Source organism: Bison bison, unplaced genomic scaffold, assembly GCF_000754665.1.
Source record: "Bison bison bison isolate TAMUID 2011002044 unplaced genomic scaffold, Bison_UMD1.0 scf7180017864170, whole genome shotgun sequence".
Taxonomy (NCBI): Eukaryota; Metazoa; Chordata; class Mammalia; order Artiodactyla; family Bovidae; genus Bison; species Bison bison.
The window spans coordinates 1803416-1827629 of NW_011494742.1; the positions used below are offsets into that span (position 1 = coordinate 1803416).

At 40.7% G+C, this 24214-nt stretch overlaps 1 protein-coding gene across 1 annotated transcript in view; it reads right to left on the reverse strand.

Annotated features, from left to right (window-relative positions):
* The window catches only part of SETBP1 (SET binding protein 1), a gene marked incomplete at its 3' end in the record, with an annotated part of 386054 nt that overhangs the window by 8079 nt on the left and 353761 nt on the right, over positions 1–24214 (reverse strand). The window contains exons 4-5 of the mRNA XM_010842038.1: positions 16180–16350; positions 2946–2978 (exon numbers count right to left, since the gene is read on the reverse strand). Of these exons, the coding sequence (XP_010840340.1) occupies positions 2946–2978; positions 16180–16350 (204 nt within the window). The remainder of the gene's footprint in view (positions 1–2945; positions 2979–16179; positions 16351–24214) is intronic.

Sequence of the window (24214 nt, forward strand, 5' to 3'; positions counted from 1 at the left end):
TAAAAAACGCAATGCCTTTTGATATGCAAGACCATCTGACTGTTAATAAAGGGAGTTGGTTAGTCTAATTTCAACAACAACAAAAACCCTTGCTTAGTTGATGGATGGGATTGAAAAAAACAGTGCTATGATTCAAAATGAGGCACTTTCTCCTTTTGGACCTATGTTTATATGAAATACCATTTTAACCTATAACGTCTACTGTCAAGTACTGAAACAAACTGGATTTGAAATGAAATCTTCAAATTGCTTAGTCACAAGTGTTAAAACCCAAGATTTTCAAAAAGAAGTATTCAAATGCAATCACTTGGTTCTCTCTGAAACATTATTAAAAATATTAAAATTAGTATAAAATTTTGATGACAGAGAAAATATTTTTGTTTCACTAATAATACAGTTAAATGAAATTTCAATTTATTTTGAGAATATTATTTATTTCAGCTTTGTCTCAACTTTTCAAATTTACATTTTAAAATTGCACATATGTATTTACATGGGGATAATGTTCAAAATTATTTTACTGATATCACCTCATGATCAAAAATTTGAACTGCTTAAAAAGTTTTCCTTTGTTTTTCTAGGCTCCCGAAGACTTTATTTACTGAGTATTTAATCCTAGAGGAATTTAACTTTCTATGAATCCATAGCTTAAGAAGTCATTAAAGCTTCTTGAAGACAGCATGTGTTCTTCTTTGTACCCCTCATAATGAAGAGAACAATAGTTCCTTTCTCATAGTAGATGCTTGATTAATATTTCCTGTTGGATTGTTTCAGCTTCTAAGCCCTAGAAACCAAAGCCTAACATCATTAATCTGCATATTCCCTAGAGCACCTTGAATTGAATGGCATGCAATTCCAAGACAGTCAAAAGAGTGTTTCATTCATGGAGAGCCTCTGGAGTGGGATTTGATGCTGACCTCCATGTTTTGGAAAGGCAGTTCTGAGGTCCTGGTTCCTAGGTTTTCAGAATCCTTGACTTTTCTGACCATGGGGTTAAAATGCCAGTCCTTTCATGAGCCTGGGTTTTGGACAAACCACCTGCAGTTTTGGACAGATAAAGGCGGTGGTGACTAGCCTCCAGAGAGAGACTAAGCCAAGCAAGAACACTGCCAGGTTGCTCAGAGAATCTCTGAGAAAGGGAACCAGGACTTTAGCAGGCCTGAGAAAGCTTGATGAAGGGAATGAGCTCAGAGACCAGAAAACAAGAAATAGGGGCAACTATATCAACCTCAAAGTGAACTGTGCATATTATTAGCAGGAATTGCCCAGGATGAATCTACAGAAGAATTTTAAGTCCGGGAGTTTTTCTGAGAGTGATACTTAATAGAGTCAGAGTGGCTTGGTGAGGAGTGAACTGAGAGTGGCGGCACTCATTAGCTGAGGAATACTAGAGCCATTTAGCCTGACTCTGTGTTCAATCAACTTTGGTTTTTGTATGTTGCATGCGGCTCAAGCCCCAGCAGACTGACTAGACAACGTGAGAGGCTGGATAGAAGTGCAGTTAATGCCAAAAAGTTTGACGCTACATCTGTTGAGTCTCACAGCATGCCAGGTGGTCACGCGGCGGGGGTAGCTGCAACCTCTCAAAGGGCTCTTTATTTCTCTTTTCTTTCCTCTCAAATGTGGCATAGCAGTATTCTTAACTGTAAATACCATCACTTATATAATACTTCAGCTATTGTAGATATGTGTTCATAAGTGATCACGAGAGACTTTCTTTCTCTCTTGTAAGTTTTGAAAAAGAAAATAGAAAAACAAGGAAGAACAAAGAATAATGTAACAGACATGATCTTATGAAAATTTTCACATTTTTAATATTTAGGCTTGGATGAAATAAATCCTTATTGACTATGCTAGAACTTTAAGAATTACATCAAATGGTTGGTATTCATGTTTTGTTTTCTATTTGGTCTTAATAATTGCATTTGAGTTTACTTAAAACTCAGACTTTTGTTTACAATCTGATAGAAAACATATTGACCAGGACATTTGGAGAATGAAGTGCTCATCTTGATTTTTCACCCCTCAGTACTGTGTGCCTTCAGACAAATCTCTCAATTCCTTGGCAGGACATTTACTTCGGAATAAATATGATTCTGTAAAAATAGCTATATACCTCCAAGTCTTCTCTGTTCTAGGTAAAATGTCCTCAATTCCTTCATCTATGTGCATATGAAATTAATTCTAAACTATATTCCATTTTGATTACCCTCCACTGGAGATTTAATCATCTGACAAATCTCACCTTAAATTTTGTTGCCGAGGATGGAACTGATTTTCCAAGTATGAAGTGATGAATGCATATGGCACTACACTTAATGTGAACTACATAAAAACAAACAACCAAAAAGCCTCCTTTTTTTTTTTTTTTTTCCAGCAACATCACATGGTTGGTTCACATTAAATGGAAGCTCAATTAACTCTCTTAAACACTTTCATAAGTTTGGCCACCAAACTTGGCCATTGCTACATGGAATTGGTTTTTGAGCTTAAATGCAAGTCTTCTATTTAAATCTGCAAAATTTAATTTTACTGGTTTTAATCTATTGTGAAAGTCTGGAATCTTATTTGTGTTTTCTCAGAGAGGGCCCAGGTTTGTGAAGTTTCCAGAGAATCTGAATACCCACATGTCAACTTTTGCTTTAACCCCTTCTGAGCATGATTCGTGTGACTCAAATGCATGCTACTATTTTTCTCTTTATTGAAGTTTTTCCAGAAAAGATGTCACCTTACACAACGAAATATCCCTAAATTCTTCATAAAACCAGCAAACAATTTATACCCATTGCTTTAGACTTTCACATATGTTTGTGTCTGGTTAGTAAATGAAGGGTGTACCACAGAAACAATAACTTTGCGTAGCCCACAGGTGTATGCCCAACTCTATTATTTCTGCCAGAAAGGATATTGCATCTCATGTTGGAGAGGGAAAAGAGAAGTCTTACATTTTTCTTTTATCCAGAGGCAATTCTCCAGCCCTAGTGGGAAAAGAAAAGACAAAAACAAAACAAAACAATGCTAGTTGTGGTTCCAGGGCTTTCCAGTTTCTGCTGGAATTCATTCAAATGAAGTCCTCTCCCTAAAAGCCAAAAAGGACTCTCATTTCAGTGTTAATCTTTCTGGTCCTGTACATTGCTTATGTCTCTCTGATGGCACTTCACAAAGTGTGTCCTGTTTTAAGATGATGGGATTACTCTGCACTTATCTCTTCTTTTAAATTGTTTTTTCGTAAGGCACGAGGACCATGTCTTAGCCATTCTTATTTATTCTTAGAACAAACAGGGACTGAGCTCACTCTGTGCCAGGTGCTGTGCTGGGCACTCAGTTCCAGCTCTCTTAGGTGAGGTCCTAGCACAGAGCTCAGCTCACTTACTTGAAATGGACAATCCATGTGCTCCAACCTAAACCAACACTTACCATCTATTTTGTAAAATCTGTGTGTAAAATAGAAAAGGACTCATTGAAGGTGATCCAAATCACTGTAAATTAAACTAGATCCTCACATATTTCAGCTGTTCACTGCTCTCCTCAGAGCACCATTAGCTGTTGGAGTATCCAAGCTACGATCAAAAGCACTGAAGTACTATGAAATACAGGCTGAACTCCAAACCACCTCATAGGAGAAGCGAAGCTTCGATGAAAGAAACAAGTTTAGAATTTATTAAGTGCCATTAAGAAAACAAGCTTGAACATTTAAGTCCACTGATTAATGAAAACTATGGTCCCTTGGAAAAAGGAGACAAGTACATGTTATATATTGATTATGTAACACCAGAAATGAGAGTGACAGAGACAGAGGATGGGTGGGGAGATGAAAGGTCTTCTCATGGCTGAACATCTGGATCAGAATTATGGTTTATTGTGGGGGAGTGGTCATAGCTCTTTTGGCAAATTATCTATACATTTAAGTTCTGAGCACTAAATCAATAGGTTGGGTTTGTTGTTATTATCGCTTTTTTTTTTTTTTTTCCAAATAAAAGCTTGGATAGACACAAGGCAGCAAATATTTCTTCCTCAATTTAAGATTTGACAATTTAACAGGAAAACACTCATTCATCATCTTTTCCTTTGAGAGACCATAAATTATTGGCTCATATACCATGTGGCTTGGATTCTAGGAAAAGTTAGTGTAAACAAACCCAAGTTACAATGCGTGGAGTAAGAGAGTGAGTCATAAACAAAACACAGACATATGCTCTCATATAAATAAGGGCCTGGATCATCAGCTTCCCAAAGTCTGCTTCTCATTAATTACACAACAAAATGAACTTTCCATATGTAAAGCCCAAATCACTTAACTCTAGCAACTTGCACAAGACAAAGACCAGGATTGTACCTAAAAGGCACTGACAAAAAACTGAATTTCAAAATAATGAAAGTCCTCTCAAAATATCTTCAGGTATTGGAGGGCAAGAAAATCCCTTGGAGGAGTGTTTCTGAGCACTGAAACTATTCCCAACAACCCAGGAACACTGCTTGAGGCTGGTCTGATCCCCTGCTGAATTTAAAGGTAGTATCAGGTGTACTCTCTTTTGTTCTGAGCTCTGTCATCTTTATGGGGCAAGCCCTGGGTCCAGGCCACACAGGGTGTTCACAGACATCGCTGGGAACACTGAAGAGTTGAAATTCCCTCCGTCAGTACCTTCTCACTGTCCTTTGAAATTGCCCATTGGTAGCACAGATTCACGTTTCCTTATTGTTGTATGAAGGCTATCTGGTTTCTCTTAATTTAAAGAAATTTCAAGGAAACACAGAACAATTCCTAGGGAAGAGGATTCTTGAACTGGTGAAGAACTCTGAGAGAGATGGTAAGCAGCTAAGTTCTCTCCTTGTGTCTCTTTGAAAAGTAGACCTCATAAAGCAAACTAACAACATTACTTACAAGGGACATTAAAATAACAGATGTCACATTTTAGGAGTCTTGGGTGGGGAAGAGAGGAGAAAAAGAAATTCTATTCTTTGCTGGGGGTGTAGTGGGGTGTATGTATGCTTTTTAAAAAAATCATTAATTTACTCAATGATTGTTTTTGTAGCAATTACTCTTTGTGTCATACCATAGACCATAAAAGGTAAGTGGACTGTATCACCTCTGCTCTCATACGAAACTATAGGAAAGGGGGATAAATGAACATTTCTGGAGAACCCACAGTGCAGTCTGCAGTATTTCACGTATTTCCTCATTTAATTGTGATCACAACCAAGTGAAGACATTACTATCTCTATTGAACAGAGGTGAAAACTCAGACCTAAGAGAATAAATAATTGCTCCAAAGGACACATAAGTCATGGATTCAAGCAAGGGCTGCCCTATTTCAAAGTGAGTTTCATACCATATTTCCCTACTAAGAAAGCAAAGAAGACAAGGAACGGGACTAGGAGAAATCCTGGGTTTCCCTGGTTTTCCCAGTTTCAAAGGGCTTTTCCAGCTCCCAAATTTCACAGTTAAATAACACAGGTATTACTGTGTTCTAGATCACAAGTAGATCAAGTAGAACAAGTAGATCACCTGTTCTACTTCTGCTAGACTAGGTCTTCTTCACATTGCTTTGATCCTGTTGCTGTCTCAAGGTCACATGCCTTTAAGGGTTCTGTATAGGGAGCCAGACAGCCAATATAATGAGGGAGGTTGACCAGGATTATGAAAGAAGGTGGGGGTAAATAGAGGAGCACATGTGAAAATAATGAGAATATGGCCCATCCAATGGGACAAATGTTATTCTGTATCAACCATTGTTGTCAGGTAGGAATCTGAGTCCAAATTTATCAGATAATCTGGTTTCCAAAAAACCAGAACTCTGATTATTATGTAAACCTGATGTTGAAAATCTACAAATTAACTTTTTAAAAAATGTATAAACCTGTGTAGGTCAATTGAAATACAACTGCAGACAGCTATTGGCCCGTGACTTTATTTTGCTATCATTGTCCTTCAGAAGAATCACCATGACTCATTCTAGAATTTCAAGGACTCCAGGTTCTGACCCCAAACCTTTCTTCCAGCCTTATCTGTCATTATTTCTACATACACGTCTATCTTAGAGATGCTGTAAACCTGTCTTTTCTGCTTCTGTCTACTTATTTAATTTGATCCATCCTTTGAGGGCCATCTCAACTCTTCTCTCCCCAGATTATCTCAGTGTCCTCCAAACTCCCTTAGTGCCATTCAACTGGAAACTAATGATTTATTAGTTGCTAAATGATAGCTCTGTTAGTATCTGAGACTGTTATTCAATCTATTAATTTAAAAATATTATTTGGCCATTTCATGTTTTAGAGTCAGGTCTTCCCAAATAGTGTGAACGTTTCCCTAGGGCAAGGGCCAGTATTCACTTGCATGTATCATTGTGGCAGGTACTTAAAAAATATTTGACAATTTGTAACAAAACCTAGAAGTTTCAGTAAGATGCGCTTAATATGAAGCCCTTAACAGGTGGCATGAAGTAAGAGTATTTGGAGGAGGTAGTGAGAATAAAGGGGCTTCCCAGGTGGTGCTAGTGGTAAAGAGCCCACCGGCCAATTCAAGAGACATAAGAGACTCAGGTTCAATCCCTGTGTTGTGAAGATGCCCTGCAGGATGGCATGACAACCCACTTTAGTATTCTTGCCTAGAGAATCCCCATGGACAAAGGAGCCTGGTGGGCTGCAGTCCAGAGTCAGACACGACTGAAGCAACTGAGCACGCATGCATGCAGTGAGGATAAAACTTCTAAAGATAGTTAATGGGTGTTATGATCTGAGTCATAACATGACTAAATTATGACTTACATGATTAAATCATAGCATGACATGACTTCATTTTTGACATGAGAGGGGTCATAAGACAGTAATATATTGTTTTGAGTATGTGATTGGTGTTTTTATCTGCTATTTCATTTCTTTCTCATCACTGCCTAAAAAGCAGAAATTATTTTTCCTATCTCACTGATGAGGAAACTGAGACTCAGAAGTCTTAGACTGTTACTCACCTAAGGAAATTAAGTACTGCAGGCTATGCAATAACACTGGTCCTTGAATTTCAAATCCAGTTTTAACTTTACATCTGTGTGGTAGCCAGAAAGAGTCCAGGTTTCCTAATTTCTAGCAGGTAATATTTGTAATTCAGTTCACTTCTCTGGGCTCAATTTCCTCAGCTGCAACATGAAGGGGTTTGCAGAAATCCCTTCTAGTCTATTCTAAATCAGTCTTGTCAATTCCAGTATAAGTAGGAGAAGGAATCCCCCTGGGAGGTGCTCTGGGATTATCACAATGACTCTCCAAGGTAGAGTGAAGTGGGCTGCGGGTGAGTTGTACCTCTCTCTATGTCTGTCTGTCTCTTTCTCTGTCACACCTGTTTATTCTCTCTAAACCTCTTTCTTCAGTCTCTTAGACTGACTTACAGTCTGCCTGGACCACTAAAGATCATTCTTAATGACAGTCATTACACAGTTCTTCCACGCTGCCTGAGGCCATTTCCGCAGCAATAAGCAGGAAAGACCCTGTCCCCCTTCACAGCTGGGCTCAGTATGCCAACTTCACTGGAACCAAGAAGTTTTTCAAAAACTCTCCATTAATTACAGGAAACCAAAAGCACTGTCCCCCCTTCTCATTAACACAATTGCTTTCAGTGGCCACTAAATTATCTCACTACCATTAAACTAACAATCTAATTAGACTTCTGGAAATGGAAAGAGCCAATGAATAAGGCAGGCATGTCACTTTCATCTCAAAACTGATCGTAAAATATTTGTGCCCTTTTGTTCTCGGCCACATAAAATCTGCCCTGAAAGACTGTCCTTTCATTCTCTCCTGTTTATAAAGAGGAGTTTGAATATTTGGTATAAAATGAGTATCTTAATAGAAATCACTTCACGTGTGGGAGGTTTTCTTTCCCGCATTTCTGAGCGTGGGATCATTATTACAATGATCGCACCTGACTCCCCTGGTGTGTGATGCCTCACAGCCAAACCTCCCACTGGGCTTCGATGAAGGTGTGAATGATACTATCACTAGGAAGATGATAAATTGTATTATTATCATTATTCTGTTTTTAAGAGGGTCTGATTGTAGCAAGAGGTGGTTGGGAGTGTAATCTGTACAAAGCATTCGGAGAAGATAAATTGAGTTAAACTTCTCACAGGCATAGCACTTTCCAACCTGACATTAAACCCTCTGTCTTTCCTAAAATTTCAGCTCTGGAGAGAGCAAAATTAGTTAAATCCAGTCCAGGCATGTTTACTGAGTATCTACTATGTAACCCAGCTCTGCAGGAGGTTCTTGACACCCAAATATGATTAAATGTTGCTTAATAGCAGTGTTCCTGGATCTTTTTTCTCTTGTTTTCATCCCATTTAGCCCAAGGTTCTGGAAATTCATGGGTTACTCAATACTCATTGAATGGAACAAATCTTAAACAGGAAATGGTTGCTGCCCTCCAGAAATCAATACTTTGGGCAGAATTCAAGAATGGTATATATAAAATAATTAAGTACGCATCAGCATAGGCCAGTGTAAACTCCAGCTTTCCACTGAGAAGTTCACCCTGAAAACCCCAAAGGATTTCTGAGTAAAGGAAAACATTTATGTGTACAAGTTCCTCCTCCTCTGTATAAGCACATACCCATTTACCAAATATACCATGCCATTTAGGCTGTTTTTTATCTTTAACTTGAAAACAATCTTCCTTGGAGGATATCCTGGTGGACTAGCCAGAAGCTGGTCTGCTACTACTGAACAGAAGATTCTAGAAGCCCCAGAGGTCCCTCTCAGGTTGCTCCTTTTGCAGAACAGTCTCAGGATGATTTGCTGTTTCTGGGGCTGACATGGAAAATAAAAGCAAATCAATGCCTCTCAACTCTAGTAAATATTATGCTAGAGTATGTGTTTTTGTACAACAGATGGTCTTGTGCAGGAGACAGTTGTCCAGTTCATTTTGACTAGTATTTAATGATTAGCTATTGTTTGCCCATGCCACCTCAGAGCTAGATACTGGGGTTTCAACGTTGAATGAGGAGTACTGGGTTTGGGCTCCCTGCGGCATACAGCAAATTCCCACTGGCTATTGGATTTACATATGGGAATGTATATGTTTCCACGCTACTCACTCAATTCATTGGTCCATCCCTCGCCTTCCCCGACTATGTCCACAAGTCTGTTCACTATGCCTGCGTCTCTGTTGCTGCCCTGCAAATAGGTTCATCAGTATCATCGTTCTAGATTCCACATGTATGTGGTGGGGTGAGGTGGGAGATAGGAGGAAGGTGCAGAGGGAGGGGACACGTGTATACCTATGGCTGATTCATGTTGATGTATGGTAGAAAATTAGCACAATATTGTAAAGAGATTATCCTCCAATTAAAAATAAGTTTTAAAAAAGTCAAATAAGGTCTGACAATAGGGCAGTGGACAGTGCAGAATATGACACAGACACCACATTAAATGTAGGGATCAATGATCAACAGGCTTGTAGGGAGCCATGGGGCACAGAAGATGTGGTGTCTCATGTAGGGTGATTCTCAAAGTGGGTGTAAGGGAAGCCTTCTTAGAGTTGAAGACACTTACGATGAGTCTTGAAGAATAATCATGAATTCAATATTCAAACAGCTTGAGGAGTGGGTGAAGGAGATAGGAACATTCCAGGGTGGAAAACAGGTCATAACAGTAAGAGTTTCTAACAGTAACAATAGTAGCAGTGACAATAAGACTTACTTGCTGAACTCTTCCTATGTGTCAGGCACTCTGCTAAGATTTGCTTAAGGCTTACTTCATTTATTCCTCACCATAAGCCTTTATGCTGGGTACCATGCTTTGCCCCGTCCACAGACGTGAACACTGCTTTAGTGGAGTACTGAGCTTCCAGTGCAGGCAATCAGAAGCAGAACACATGCGTTCAGCTAGAGCGTTGCACAGCCCACAAGTGGTGTCAAGAAAAATGAGCCAAAACTTAGAAACAAGGTAAATGGAAGGGTGCATGTCCTTTTGGAGTCTTAGCGTCATTTCACAGGCCTGCCCAAGGATGATTAATTATCCAGGGAAATGTACCCTTATTGAATTCACTATCCACTGCTGAGTAAAGGCTCAGATTCTGCCAGGTAATATATTAACTTGTAGACTTTTGCCCAGAAAATATGCAAATTATTTCTTTCCAGTAGAAATATAAGCCCAGAGGTTATGGTTTTATTGCCCATTAGGACATTCACTGAGCAATCTTGCTGAGGATGCTTTCTCCAATGCCTACATTCCTGCAATGCCATTTTCTATTTCTAATTCTTTCTGGACCAGTTTTATCACCATGTTGGTTTCCTCATTAAAGAGCTGAATGAATCTTTGACATGAGTTTTTAGTTTTTTGAAAAGTACACTCTGACAGTGGGGATTCCAAAGGAGTTTGGGGCTGGCTGACATTTTCAGGCAAATGGGGTTGGAGCAGAAGGCAGGGGCTAGATTCTGGAGAATATGCTGCTTCTTGGGGATGTTTACATCCGTGTTGTTCAATCGCTAAGCTGTGTCCGACTCTTTGTGACCCCATAGACTGCAGCATTCCAGGCATCCCTGTCCTTCCCTATTTCCTAGAGTTTGCTCAAACTTGTGTCCATTGAGTTGGACAGCTTTGGCCATAGCAAGAACTCAGCTTTTCTAGGATGTCCAGTTTAGAGCCAAAGGGAAGGGGCTCTTTTAGGACTTCAGTGTTCAGTAGAGCTTGCTAGGCAGAGTCTGTTTGCTACTGAGCTACTGAGCTCATTCTGAGCTACTTCAACATCAGTGGGTAGGTAGCCCTTTAGAACATTTGAGTGATATGTTTTTTAAATAAAGCTTTATTTTCTCTAGATCTTTTTGAACTTTTTCTCCTGTATATTTTAAGTGATTAATCTGGACTTAGAGAAATTTATTTTACAATTTGATGACTTCTTTGGTTTGTATACTTATGGCTCTTAGATGTTCCAAATCCTATCAACTTGCACATATATTTGCTCTATTTTGGTTCTTTTTGAAGGACAAGACTTTTGGCTGAATTGACCTGTTATTTTGATCAGGAGCTTCAGATCATGATTCCCCATATGACAAAAAACAAATACATTACTTTACAATTCTGAAGTTCCTGTTCATTGCTTCTTGCATTTGCACCTGGATATTATTTCATCCTTTTGCTTTTAGAAGCAAAATGTCTAAACATTTGATAGACTTATGAAATTTAAATATTTTCACTTACTCTGATAGTTCTAAACAAGACATATCATGCAGTTTGAGAGAGTAGTTTATTAGCCTTGATACAAAACAGATACAAACTATAAACTAAGAGCTATGCTCCCTCCATTGCCCCTCTGTCATCTCTAACAAGTCTATACCTTGAACAGGTGAGATTTGGTGACAGCAACCTTGATACATGTCTTTTTTCCTATTTGAATTTAAGATGAGAGATTATCAGTGTGTGTGTGTGTGTGTGTGTGTGAGAGAGAGAGAGAGAGAACAAGAAAGGAATGTCTGCCTATTTGCTTGTTTTTCCATCACTACTACTCTGGACTCTTGGTGTAGAAACCAAAGAAATTTATTTTCTTGGTGTTTTATGAAGTGCCTACAAACTTTGTAATTTACTTAATAACATAGTCTCATCCTAAATACAAAGTGTGGGAGCATGTTTTAGTAGTGAAATCCTGTACTCTCTACACATTCCATAATCTCCTTGAGAAATCAGTTCAGTGTGTAGAGGATCAGAAAAATCAGGCTAACTTATTCAGGTGCACATTATCTGGTGTGGTTATTCAATCACTATTGGAACAGGGCAATAGAAGTTATTTCAAATTATATATCATTTTGAACAAACTTTATTGAAGCTTTCACTGCATTAGCCCTAATTACTCACAATAATGATGCAGTGCTGCCTTGAACCAGACCTCCTGTGCTGTGCCAGGGGACTGCAGCTGATCAATGGCTATTGAGCAGTTTGATCACGAAAGCTGACCTGCTTGAGCACCAGTGGCTCCCACTGCCTTCCCTCCCTCCCAGAAGGTCACAGACTGACATGTTCTCAGTCTGGCCACTCTCTCTTATAGCTCCTTTTCTGCCTCATCCTCCAAATCAATAACTTCATAAGCAGCACGACTACCAGACTTGGAGAAGCTAAAAAAAAATTCCCTTAAACAAATAAAAATACACACATACACACACCTACCAGCTAGAAGAGACATATTTTTAAGCCTCTGACCTACATTCATTTCTTCCATTTCATGTTTATAAAATGAAGTGGGAAATGTTCTTTTTTCTCTTTCACCAAAGACCACCTGTCTTAAAAAAATACCATTAGGACTAGAGACTGATAAATTATTTGGCAAGTATTTACCAACAGCCTACCACATGTCTGTCAAATGTTTCCCATTTGCTTGTTAAGCAGTTCCAATATCAAACATGTTTTTCTCAGATGTCTCCCATGTTGTTTGGTACTGAATACGTATACAGCTATTCCCTTGTAATCATTCATTTCACTCAGTGATTATTTATTCAGCACCTACTATGTGTCAGGGACTGTACTAGATACCTTAAAGTAAATGGAATTTCAAGTTAATTGAATTATTTTAGCATTTTAAAAATCTCAATAGGGAATTCCCTGGCAGTCCAGTGGTTAGGACCCTGTACTTCCACTGCAGAGAGGATGGGTTCCATCTCTGGTTGGGGATACCTCATGCCACGTGGTCAAAAAAATACCTCAATAAATGATTTCTTAAATTAGTTATGCTTTATAAGCAACTTAATTTTACTCTTCTTTCCTTTTCCTTCTCGCATTTGTCTGGGTTTTCAAAATCATTCCATAGAAATGATGACCTATTGGAAAATAAGTTGATTTCTGTATACAGCCAGAAGTAATTTCTAAATTACCTTATTTATAGTGAAAGATGGTACTCTAAAGAAAACAATAAAGTGAGTTTTCTCATCGCACCCCACTCCAGTACTCTTGCCTGAAAAATCCCATGGATGGAGGAGCCTGGAAGGCTGCAGTCCATGGGCTCGCTGAGGGTCGGACACGACTGAGTGGCTTCACTTTCACTTTTCACTTTCATGCATTGGAGAAGGAAATGGCAACCCACTCCAGTGTTCTTGCCTGGAGAATCCCAGGGATGGGGGAGCCTGGTGGGCTGCCGTCTATGGGGTCGCACAGAGTCGGACACGAATGAAGCGACTTAGCAGCAGCAGCAGCAGCAGCAGCAGCAGTGTACAAGCACCGAACTGAATGAAATCAAACCCAGAAACTATTTATTAACCGCCTTCTGTATACTTGACTTTGGTTAAAGCATCCAATTATGAGTTTCACTCACTGTTCTCTAAAAAAATTAGAAGTCCATAATTAGGGAGAAAGAAGTCTGCCTCTGCTACTGTTGGGCCTATGACAGAAATGAGATTCCACTGGAAATCAGGCAGTAAATCAAGAAATTTGAATTCTAATCCAACTGCATGACCTCAGGCAAATTTCTGAATCTTGGAAGCATCAATGTCTTTACATGTGAAATGGGGCACTGGGCATGAGCCCAGGTTGTGCAACCCTAACTCTCTTAGATTTATGGGAAGACATTTGTCTGTGGGGAGTGGAATCTCACGACGGTCTGGTCTCCAGCACCTGCAGTAGGTCTTTAGCTTGTTTTCCCGTAAAGTTCCGCTCAGCAGTCTAAGACCCGGAAATGGACCAAATCTGTAAAATTCTCGTGAGGCTCTCCTTTGAGCACTGCCAAAAATAAACAGCCTATTCCTATATCCTGAAACAGGAGGGCTTTGGCTCAGCTCTTATTACCAGAAAGGCAGGTTTAAAAGTTTAATATCCACCTATTTCTATGCCCATTTGGCATATTTGTAAATTATTGAATGCAAATAGAGGAGGCGAGCCTGTAGAAGCTTGGGATCCCAAGAATGCATTCTCTCACTCAGGATGGAAAGAGTTCAGGAAAGGAAAACAGGGGATCACCTGTCTTTTGCCTCTGGGAAATATCTATTCTTGGCAAGCAAAGGCAGAAACACACAGGCTAATTTTTAAATCCATAAAGGGAGGTCTCCAGAGCTTAACTGACAGAGTTCAATAAGCAGTTATCTGGATGGGTATGCATACTTTGGGCTTCCCAGGTGGCACCAGTGCTAAAGAAAACCCCTGCCAATGCAGGAGACATAAGAGACATGGGTTCAGTCCCTGGGTTGGAGACATCCCCTGGAATGGAGCATGGCAACCCACTCCAGTATTCTTGCCTGGAGAATCACATGGACAGAGGAGCCTGGGGGGTTACAGTCCATGGGGTTGCAAAGAGTGGGACACAACTAAAGTGACTTAGCATGCACACACACACATGCAGACTCTGGCCCAAATCTTTTGCTCCAGCCAAGTGATGAATTCCTAGAGTTCCAGGCATGGTAGCAGTGCCCTCTTCTCTATTCACAGATGCCCTTCCACAAAGATACTGCAAGTCTCAGGGGCAGCTTCTTCTGCTTTCCTCTGTGATTCTCCCTCCTAGAGGGAGAGCTGTTCTCATAGCTGGCATCCTTTACCTGGCATTTCCATCAAAAACGTTTCATTTCACACCTAGCAAGTGAAAGATGCTAATATTCTTGATCATATTGGATAGATGATCCCATTTCTTCAAAGCAAGATTTCCCAAGTGGTGGTAAAGACTACCATTTCCAAGAGATATTAAGAACTATTCCCAGGAAAAAAAAATGAGGTTGTGTGGTCAGGTAAGATCATGAAATTCTGTGTCTCACCCTCCTGGAACTTCACGGTGCACACTGGTCAATTAAAGGCTTAGGAAAACCCTGCAGAAGGAAGCAGGTACAGAGTAGCATTCCTCACACTCATCTAAGTTTGAAAACATCTATCACAAAACACCTACTGATATTTTGTGAGACTCAACGTGGGAAATCATGCCAAATACTTCTTTCTGTTATTTCAGTTGGCCTCCTTTCCTAATTACCAATGGTCTCAGTGAAAGAGGTGGGTATGGAGACAAGTTGAGTTCTCTATTTAAAGCAATCTGCTGAATTAGAGGGCTTTTCTGGTGGCTCAGACGTTAAAGAATCCACCTGCAATGTGGGAGACCTGGGTTTGATCCCTGGGTTGGGATGATCCCCTGGAGGAGGGCATGGCAACCCACTCCAGTATTCTTGCCTGGAGGAAGGTGGGTTTAGGGTGAATATCAATAATGAGTGTCTTCTTGGGCTTCTAATCATAATAGGCATTTCTAAATACGGCAATATGCCTAAGATTTACCAGTACATCAATTCAACACATTTTATGGAATGTGCCATCATTCTGGGTGCCATGAAGACAGAAGAATCTAAATCATGGGTTCTATCTCTAAGGTACATACAATTTTGTCACAAGGGAAAAGTTAAAGGAAGCATTTCTTATGCAGTCCAAATGCACGACAGAGATGCTGCACGCTATTGGTATTCAGAGAAGGTGTGACTTACTTGCTGGGCCTTGAAGATCTGAAGGATGTGAATAGGAATTGAGTAAGGCTGTCCTCAAGAAAGGTGTTAAGCCAAGCACAAGGTCTTCCTTCCTGGCAGTAGGGATGAGTCTAGCATACTGGGGTTGATACAGGAGATGATGTGTGAAGTAATGGAAGGCAGAGCATAAGGGATGTCTGAGTAAGGAGCTTGTATTTTATAAACTGCTAGTGAGGAGCCAGGTGGCTATTGAGGAATTCATGACATCATGAGGCAGAATGAATTGACCCTCAGGGAAGCGCTGATTATTGTCTCCTAACCCTGGTGAGCACAGGAGATAGTGAAATGCAGTGGTCGAGACCATGTGTTTTGGACCTGAGTTGAAATCTTGACTGTCTAAAATTTCCCGGGGCAAGTTTCCTTACCCTTAGCTTCCTCTTCTGGAATGAAGATGCACGTATTTGTTCCAGAGAGCTCTTTTATGAGTTACATGAGATGACACATATAAGGTCCTTTGTGCCGAGGCTAGTAATTACGAAGAATTCAGTGATTAATACTGTTACTATTACCCACTGACCTCTGCTTCCAGGTTCTGAGATGATCTCCTTCCTTTCTTAGACCTTCTCCCACTTGAAAAATCCAGTGCTGAAACAGCGCCTGTGCTCAGCATCTGTGGGAGGTTGGCTGAGCACAGAACGCTTACCTGTATTCAGAAGCACATTTCCAGAGGGCTTCGCCACGCCCACCTTCCCTGGGGCAAATCCAAAGCATCTGAAGTGCTCACCTGCATCCGACGTTGCTGCCGATGCAGCAAGGAGAGATAACACTGGGGCAGGTGGGATCGCAACACTGTCCACCGTGGCTGGCTTCTTCCTGGTCATCACGGTGGACGCTGAGCTCTCGTTCTTACCATGCGTTGCCGTTTGGTCCACTTTTAAGTGGGGACTTGGTATCCCTAAAAAAACAATGACCCCAAAGCCTACAGTCACTTTAAAGAAACAGGAAGACAGACAACATAAAATCTGAAAATGACCCAAGGTCACATCATCAAATGATCTGAACTTTGGCTGCAAGAATGACATTTTAGAATGTTTAAAGAAAAAAAAAAGAATTAGAAGCATGACTGGTTTTGGTTTTGTGGCTGTTAGTGGTGACAACATTTAGGTGGGCTACCTGAAAGTAGGGGTCAGGGCACAGGTCTAATGGATTATCCATTGCATACACTTTACCTTCCATGGGTCAGGAAGCCTGTTTTTTACAGAGGTTGTGGTATACACAGCATGAAGGGGAGAAGTGCACCCCATCCTAGCGAGGCTTCTCATCTCAGTCAGCTGAGGAGACAAGACTAAATGAAAAGGAAAAGTGTGGGCAACAAGTGTGGGCAGGTCTGCATGTTATTCATTCTAGGTGCTCGGGAGGAAGGGGTTAGTGTGGGAAGAAGTGGGGAAAGGCTTCCCAGAGCAGCATGGTTGAAGAAAAGGCATTCTCAGTGCTTAGGAGAATGTCTCCTAAGTCATGGGTGGGGAATGAAGATGATTCAGGCAAGAAGTCAGTCTTCTGGAGGCAGAAGATGCCCTGTGGGGACTGTTGTATAAATAGTCATCAGACCAAGTGAGAGCTGTACGTGGGGGCCTTTGAGTGTCTGGTCATAATAGTCACATCTTTATGATGCTGAAAAGCCTGGGTAGGCTCTTATAAGGTGCCTGTGGATGGGTCTGGAAATTTACTACATGACACATTATAAGAACTATTCTGGAGCCTTGTTTCCTGGGCTCAAATCCAAGCCCTCTTACTTATCAGCTGCGTGATCATGAGCAAGTTGCTTAACCTCTCCAAGCTTCAAGCTTCCTTAACTGTGCAGATGGGACGGAACCACATTTTCTCATAGGAGTGGTTTGCAGCATCCATAAGTCAATCAAAATAAAGGGCTCAGAACAATGTCTGACACATAGTCCATGCTATGTGTTTCCTGTCATGATTATTGCTATTTTTACTACTATCACTATTATAACTTGCTCCACAGGTCAAACTAAAACCAGCCAGCAAAGCCTCAGTTCTCCTACCTGACATGACCAGGGATTTCTGGGGACCTTCTACATCCCTAACTGAAAAAAAAAAAAAAATCACTCTCCAACTCATCTAAGCCTAAGTTCAGAGACTGGAGGTATCTGAATCCATGTCAAAAGGTCATCTACTCAGAATTTCTTTATTTGTAGGCTACAGACCACTGATAGCAACAACAAGAAGTGGCAAATAGCAATAACAATAACAAATAGCAATTGTTGACTTTTTTCCCATCCAACCAACTTGAGTGACACTGGTTCCTCCTAGACTGTCAACGTACCTCCACAGTGAGATCTGCTTACTTGGGCCTTAACAGCAGCCCTGTGAAGCATGTAGTGTAGAGATTACTATTTTCTTAATTTTATAGAAGAGGTCAACACATTTCTGGGATGTTAAGAGATAACTGACTAAACTCATCCAGCTCTTATTGTCAGAGCTGGAAGTTTTCAAGTAGCCAGATGCTAAACTCAGGGGTCATCTTGGTGCACTGGCCATCTTCCAACATCTGCCCATGACCCCGCCTACCAACAGCATGCTTCACACTGAGGACACAGAGGCCCTGTATCACACCTGGAAAAGGCATCTGTAACCACCTAAGGAAGAAATCCTGACATTTTCATTTACCTTCCACTACCTAGATAGCATATTCAAAAGCAGAGACATTACTTTGCCAACAAAGGTCCATCTAGTCAAGGCTATGGTTTTTCCAGTGGTCATGTATGGATGTGAGAGTTGGACTGTGAAGAAGGCTGAGCGCCGAAGAATTGATGCTTTTGACCTGTGGTGTTGGAGAAGACTCTTGAGAGTCCCATGGACTGCAAGGAGATCCAACCAGTCCATTCTAAAGAGATCAGTCCTGGGTGTTCTTTGGAAGGAATGATGCTAAAGCTGAAACTCCAGTACTTTGGCCACCTCGTGTGACGAGTTGACTCATTGGAAAAGACTCTGATGCTGGGAGGGATTTGGGGCAGGAGGAGAAGGGGACGACAGAGGATGAGATGGCTGGATGGCATAACCGACTCAATGGATGTGAGTTTGAGTGAACTCCGGGAGTTGGTGATGGACAGGAGGCCTGGCATGCTGCAATTCATGGGGTCACAAAGGGTCGGACATGACTGAACGACTGAACTGAACTGAACTGACCTTCCTCCTACTCTCCACCCCAAACCTCTGAAGCTTCCACTTGAGGAGCTGTAAATAACAATACCATTTTTGTTTTTTGATTTCATATTTCATAGAGTTTTGACAGTGGGGGTGCACAAACATCAAATTCTATGACAGAGAGACTGCAAGGCACAACCACCAAGAAATCAGGAAGTGCAACAATCATGGAAATGACCCCTGGATGATGCCAGTTTGAAAATATGTAGGTGTGCAAGGGATAGGCAAGGTAAACACAGGTAATATATGTAAAATGCAAACAGAATCTTCTGCCAGGAGATACATCCAAATAGCTAACTGTGGTTATTCCGAGGAAAGAGAGCACAGGAAAGATTAGTGTGGGAGTTTTTACTTCTGCTCTTTAGCCTTCTTTAGTGTGAATATTTTTTAAACTACAAACATATTTTAAACTGTTTTTCCATTGAGAAAATACACATAGTTTAGAAAGACCCTAGTGGTCTATCAGAGTATGGTCATCAGAGTAGACTGGCTGATGCACTTTGACTGTGGATGGCTAACAAATCTAGCAATGGGACAGAAAGCCTAAGTCAGGAGAATCCCCCACAGTGGTACCCTGCGCCACCCTGGCCCTGTTCTCGTCAAACGGGCGCAAGCGTCCTTGGCACAGCACACCTCTGGAACTTTAAGCTGCCAGAGGTCTGTTGGATTCTAGGTCCTCTCCCTGATCTGTCTGTCCTCTTTGTACCTGTGGACACAGGTGGGGCAGGTAGCTCTTTACTCAAATTATGACATGCACAAGGACTGAGCCATAAACAGGATTAGCAGGCAGATATTTAACTTTCACTTGGGAACACAGTGATTTTAAGCCATTTTGGTTGTACCCTTTTCAAACAGAGATTCACAATCCACATCATGCCATTAAAATGGATCTGATCACACCTCTCTTGGGTGTACTTTGCTACTCAAGTGTTTATATTACAGAATATGTTAAAAATAATAAAATGACACTTGGAACACTCTATAATTCAGATGGTCACTATTTAGCTATCTTGAAAGCCCTAGATAATTTAGGATTTTCTAGATTATAGTACTGTTTACTAATTGCCATCCAATGAATTTGAAAACAAAACAAAAAAAATCCTGATGTTTTCTCAGACATATTCCAGTTTTGAAAGGACTAGGGAAATAATTCCAGAAGTAGTGTATGTGGGCAAGAATATTAGATAAACTGTAAACGAAGGCTGATATAACAGTACTAGCAATTCACAAACTCTGTCTAGGAGCAGAGGTCTCAGGAAACTGGAATGGGTGACTTCTCCTTGGGAGACAGCATTGGACAGGCTGGCCACTGGAAGTCTTGGCTTCCCTTCATTCCAGGTGGCAGCACATGCTGCCATGAAGAGGTACCCAAAGGACCAGACAAATGGGAAACATTTCAAAACCAGTTCTCACAAATGCTAGGTGACAGCAGAATGGTGGGGTATTTGGCAAGTTCCTTTCCAGCATGAGCCTGGCTGTTCTCTCCAAGGGAGGAAGATTTTTGAGGCTGGAGACCAGTCATGAAGAAAGCCAGATTCAGCACTGTCCTGACTAGACCACTGAGGTGTGGCCCTGCTGCTTATACTGGGGCATGAGGAAAGGCAATGAATGATGGCTTCGATCTGGGAAAGGATCACTCTGTCAAATTCAGACAGCAGACTGTACGAAGATGGTAGATGTGTTCAGAGGAGCCCCAAACCCCAACACAGGACAAACTGTACTGAGGCTTGCCTATCTGGAGGCCAGTACATTTTAAAGGAGGAAATAACAATGCTAATAACCTCGTGGATCCAACATCTGTTCATAATTAAGAGAGATGAGCCAAAGAGAAATCAAAAAAGTTAAACTTAAACGAAAACATTCTACTATAATCTGTTGACCTTGATTGATAAATTTTCTAAAAAAGTCTTTGAAACTGTGCATAGCCTGTCGAGGGATAGTCACTCATTTTCAAAGGTAATTTCTCATAGATCACTTATCCTCTTAAACCTCTACCTGCACACTGTGTTTGCATTAGAGACTTGATTTATGGATTCCAGCTCCTCTGATGCAGAAGCTGACTTCCTGTTGCCTTGGTTACTTGGAGCTCAGTTCAAGGTTAAAGTACTCCCAAATCAGAATCAGTGGCAGACGCTGCTTCTAGAGGCCAGGTTATTGACTGCCCCAGGATGCGGAAAGGTCAGAGACCAAAGCATTGTTTACTGCCTTAAGGGTGAGTCAATATTGAATCAATAGCTTCGATATTTTGATTCTGTTTCTTCCGAAGTAGTAGTTGCTGTTCAGTTACCTCTTCCCCAGGTTGCTCAAGGTTACAGGGGTCATGCAGGAAAAGCAGGGTCTAACAGTGGCTGATTTTCCCAGGATCCCTGTAATGAGCTTTGTGACCTTGGATAATAAAAACCAGCCAAACCACAGAGTAATCTGTATGTCGCTCAGGTTTATAAAGTTAGTTATCTACTCATCTCATGTTCTTTATGGAGAAACAAACAAATCTTTGTGGGACAGTTACTATTTACTCCTCTTTTCTAGAAGAGAAAATGGGGGTTCAAGGAGGTGAGACAACTCATCTAAAAACACACCGCTGGTAAGAAGTAGTAAAAACTAGATCTTAACTCCTGGCTGAGTCCTCATTTCATACTTTCTTTAAAAGTGCTGATAGAATCATCATCCAGGGATCATACGTAATTCATTTTGTAATATCTACTACAGAAAGCAATATATCTGTAAAACAGCATGCGATTAATATAGACTTAATTAATTTTTTAATTCTAAGATTTGCAAATGCCCAGATGTTTCCTGTGGACAAAACTCAGAATGGCACAGTGAGAAAGGCTGACACCACTGGGGTGGTTAGTTCCTTCCATCTTCTTTTTGATCCTTTCACAGTAGAATGTAGGACTTGGCATGGACTGAGAGGCATGTTTTGTTGAACAGTCAGTGGCTTTTAATCTTGCAAGGAGCAATGATATGCATTCTGCCATTTGCCCCTTGCAGCATCCCTATGTATGGATGCCAAGAGTCAGAGGGTGAAACTCCAGATCCACAAATAAGAAAACCAAGGCAAAGATGACCAGGTGAGTGCCCAAGCTCACATATCACATGTGTAGGAAAAAGCGGAGCTGAAATCCAGGCCTCTTGACTCAATTCAAAGTTCTTTTCTGTTCCCTAACACATTGACTTTTGGGTCAACCAGTATGTATTTTTCACAAGAGGAAACTCATCCTGATAACTTGATTTTAATTCCTTTTCTCATATGCTGGTTGTCTGTATGAATTCTCCCATTTCTCTTTTATTCTTATTTGCAAATGAACTTCACTCATGGTAAATAAGGGGATACACGTTATAGAATAAAGTGAATTAAGAAATAGATGGATTTGGAAAATAATGTACTTCTGTGCCAAAGTCAATAAAAATGTTATTTTTGTTACATCATCTTATTCATTAACTCAGCAAGTATTTATTGAACATCTACCACACCAAGGATGTGACACTGGTCAAAACAGTTGAAGCCCCTAAGTTTTCTAAGAATTACATTCTAATTACCTCTGCATAGCATAAAGGTAGCTGTTACTTTTTATAAAGATTCTGAAGTATCCTAAAGGGCCTCTTTAATCATCAAAAAATCAGAACCTTTGCGACACATACAGAATCTTTGGGTAAATTTGTAAAAGCCATGACACCTAGGTGGAGATCCCCAAGGGCCCAGATCTTAGCAAAGAGAGGGTATGATTGTAAACGTTCAAATGAAGCATGACTTCCTGTGCGCAGTGCACCCCGCTGTTCATGGTTTGTACAGGAGCACGGGCTGCTTCTCAGCGCCCTTTTCTCCTCGAGCCTACACACTGCGAACAACCTGCTCAATTCCTGGTGATGCCCTATCAACATGTGTTTTGTGTCAAATGAATTTTACTTCATTTCAGGATCTTAAGAGATGAAATTCAGCCAAGGTCACTTGTAAGTAGGATGCTATTCAGTGAGCCTGGAGTCAGTCATTTTAAAACCAGCAGTTATTTGAGTGCTGCATAGCACAACTCAGAAAATGTGATCTCTGTCTTCACAAAGAAGGTTGAGTTAAGTAGAGTGCGATAAAACAGAAACACTTACAAAACTGATAAACCAAGTGAGATCGGAAGTCAAAGGAGTCAAATTCATAGGAAGTCAAATTCATTTCCTCCATGAATTAGGAGGAAAGTGAGATCTCAGTGGGATCTGAGGTGGTCTTGTGTTCACTCATGTATTAATTCAACATTCATTAAGAGCCTGTAAGTGCCAGGTACCTTTAAGTATAGGGAACAAGAACCTTCTCTGAATGGGGCAAACCCATCCATGCAGGAAGACAGATACAAGCACAAAAAGCCCAGTCTTGAATAATAAGTAGAATTCAACAACTAAAAGTAGAGAGAAGGCCTGCCAGGACTGGGAAATGACAAGAGCAAAAGGAAATAACAATCCTTCTTTGTGAAACTGAGACAAGAGTGCTTGGGCTGAGTTGTAAAAACCAAATACTGAAACATATGTTTGGAAAGGTAGTTGGGAAAAATTAAACCCACATCTTGTGGTTAGGTAGAGTTAGTTTCTCCCTTCCACATATATGTCTTATCATCTTGGAGAGACTTCTACAATAGGATTTATCTCCTATTATGTAATTATTTGTTCATTGTTCTGACAATTCTTGTAGGTAACTGCAAAATCTAAAAGTCAGGAACCATGTCTAACTTTATTTTGATTCCCTAGCACTTAGCTTGATGGGTATTAGATACTCAAAAGTGTTGGATGGACGAATGGACAAATGGAATATACATCTCTTCTTCTAGGCCCAAACCTTCTGGGGAAGCTGCTCAAATTATTTCTGTTCACACATGGTCTTCTAACCTAAAACTCCTTTTTCAGCACAGTGCAGAGTACAGGTGACATTCTCTGGGGGTAAGATACCTGCATTACTAGCTGTGTGATTTGGGGCAATTCATGTCAACTCTCTGTGTTCAGTATCCTCATCTGTTTAAACGAGGTTACTGAGGATTAAAAAAGTTTATATATTGTAGTAGAAAATAATGCCCCTCTTTATAATTCCTAGAACCTGTGAATGTGCTATGTATCATGGCAAGTAGGAATTAAGGTTGTATTAATTCTGTTAATTAATCAGCTGACCTTGATATCTGGAGAATATCCTTGATAACGAGACGGTCAAAATGTAGTGAAAAGTTTAAGTTCATTTAAATAAAAGGAGGTAGAAGAGTCAGAGAAAGAGATGTGGTGATTGAAGTAGGGTAAGGGAGCAGCTAAGATGGAGGAGGGATACAAGTTAAAGCAGTGATCCCCAATCTTTCTGACACCAGGGGCTGTTTTGTGGAAGACAATTTTTCCATGGATGGGGGTGGGGGCAGTGGGGATGGTCAGGCAGTAATATGAGCAATGGAGAGAAAGGAAAGTGGCAAATGAAGCTTCGCTTGCTTGCCTCCCACTCTCCTCCTGGCGTGCAGCTGGGGTTCCTAACAGGCTGTGGATGGGTACTGGTCCATGGCCCAGGGGTTTGGGACCCCTCAGTTAAGGAATGCAAGTTGCCTCAGGAAGGTTGGAAAAAGCAAGAACATAGA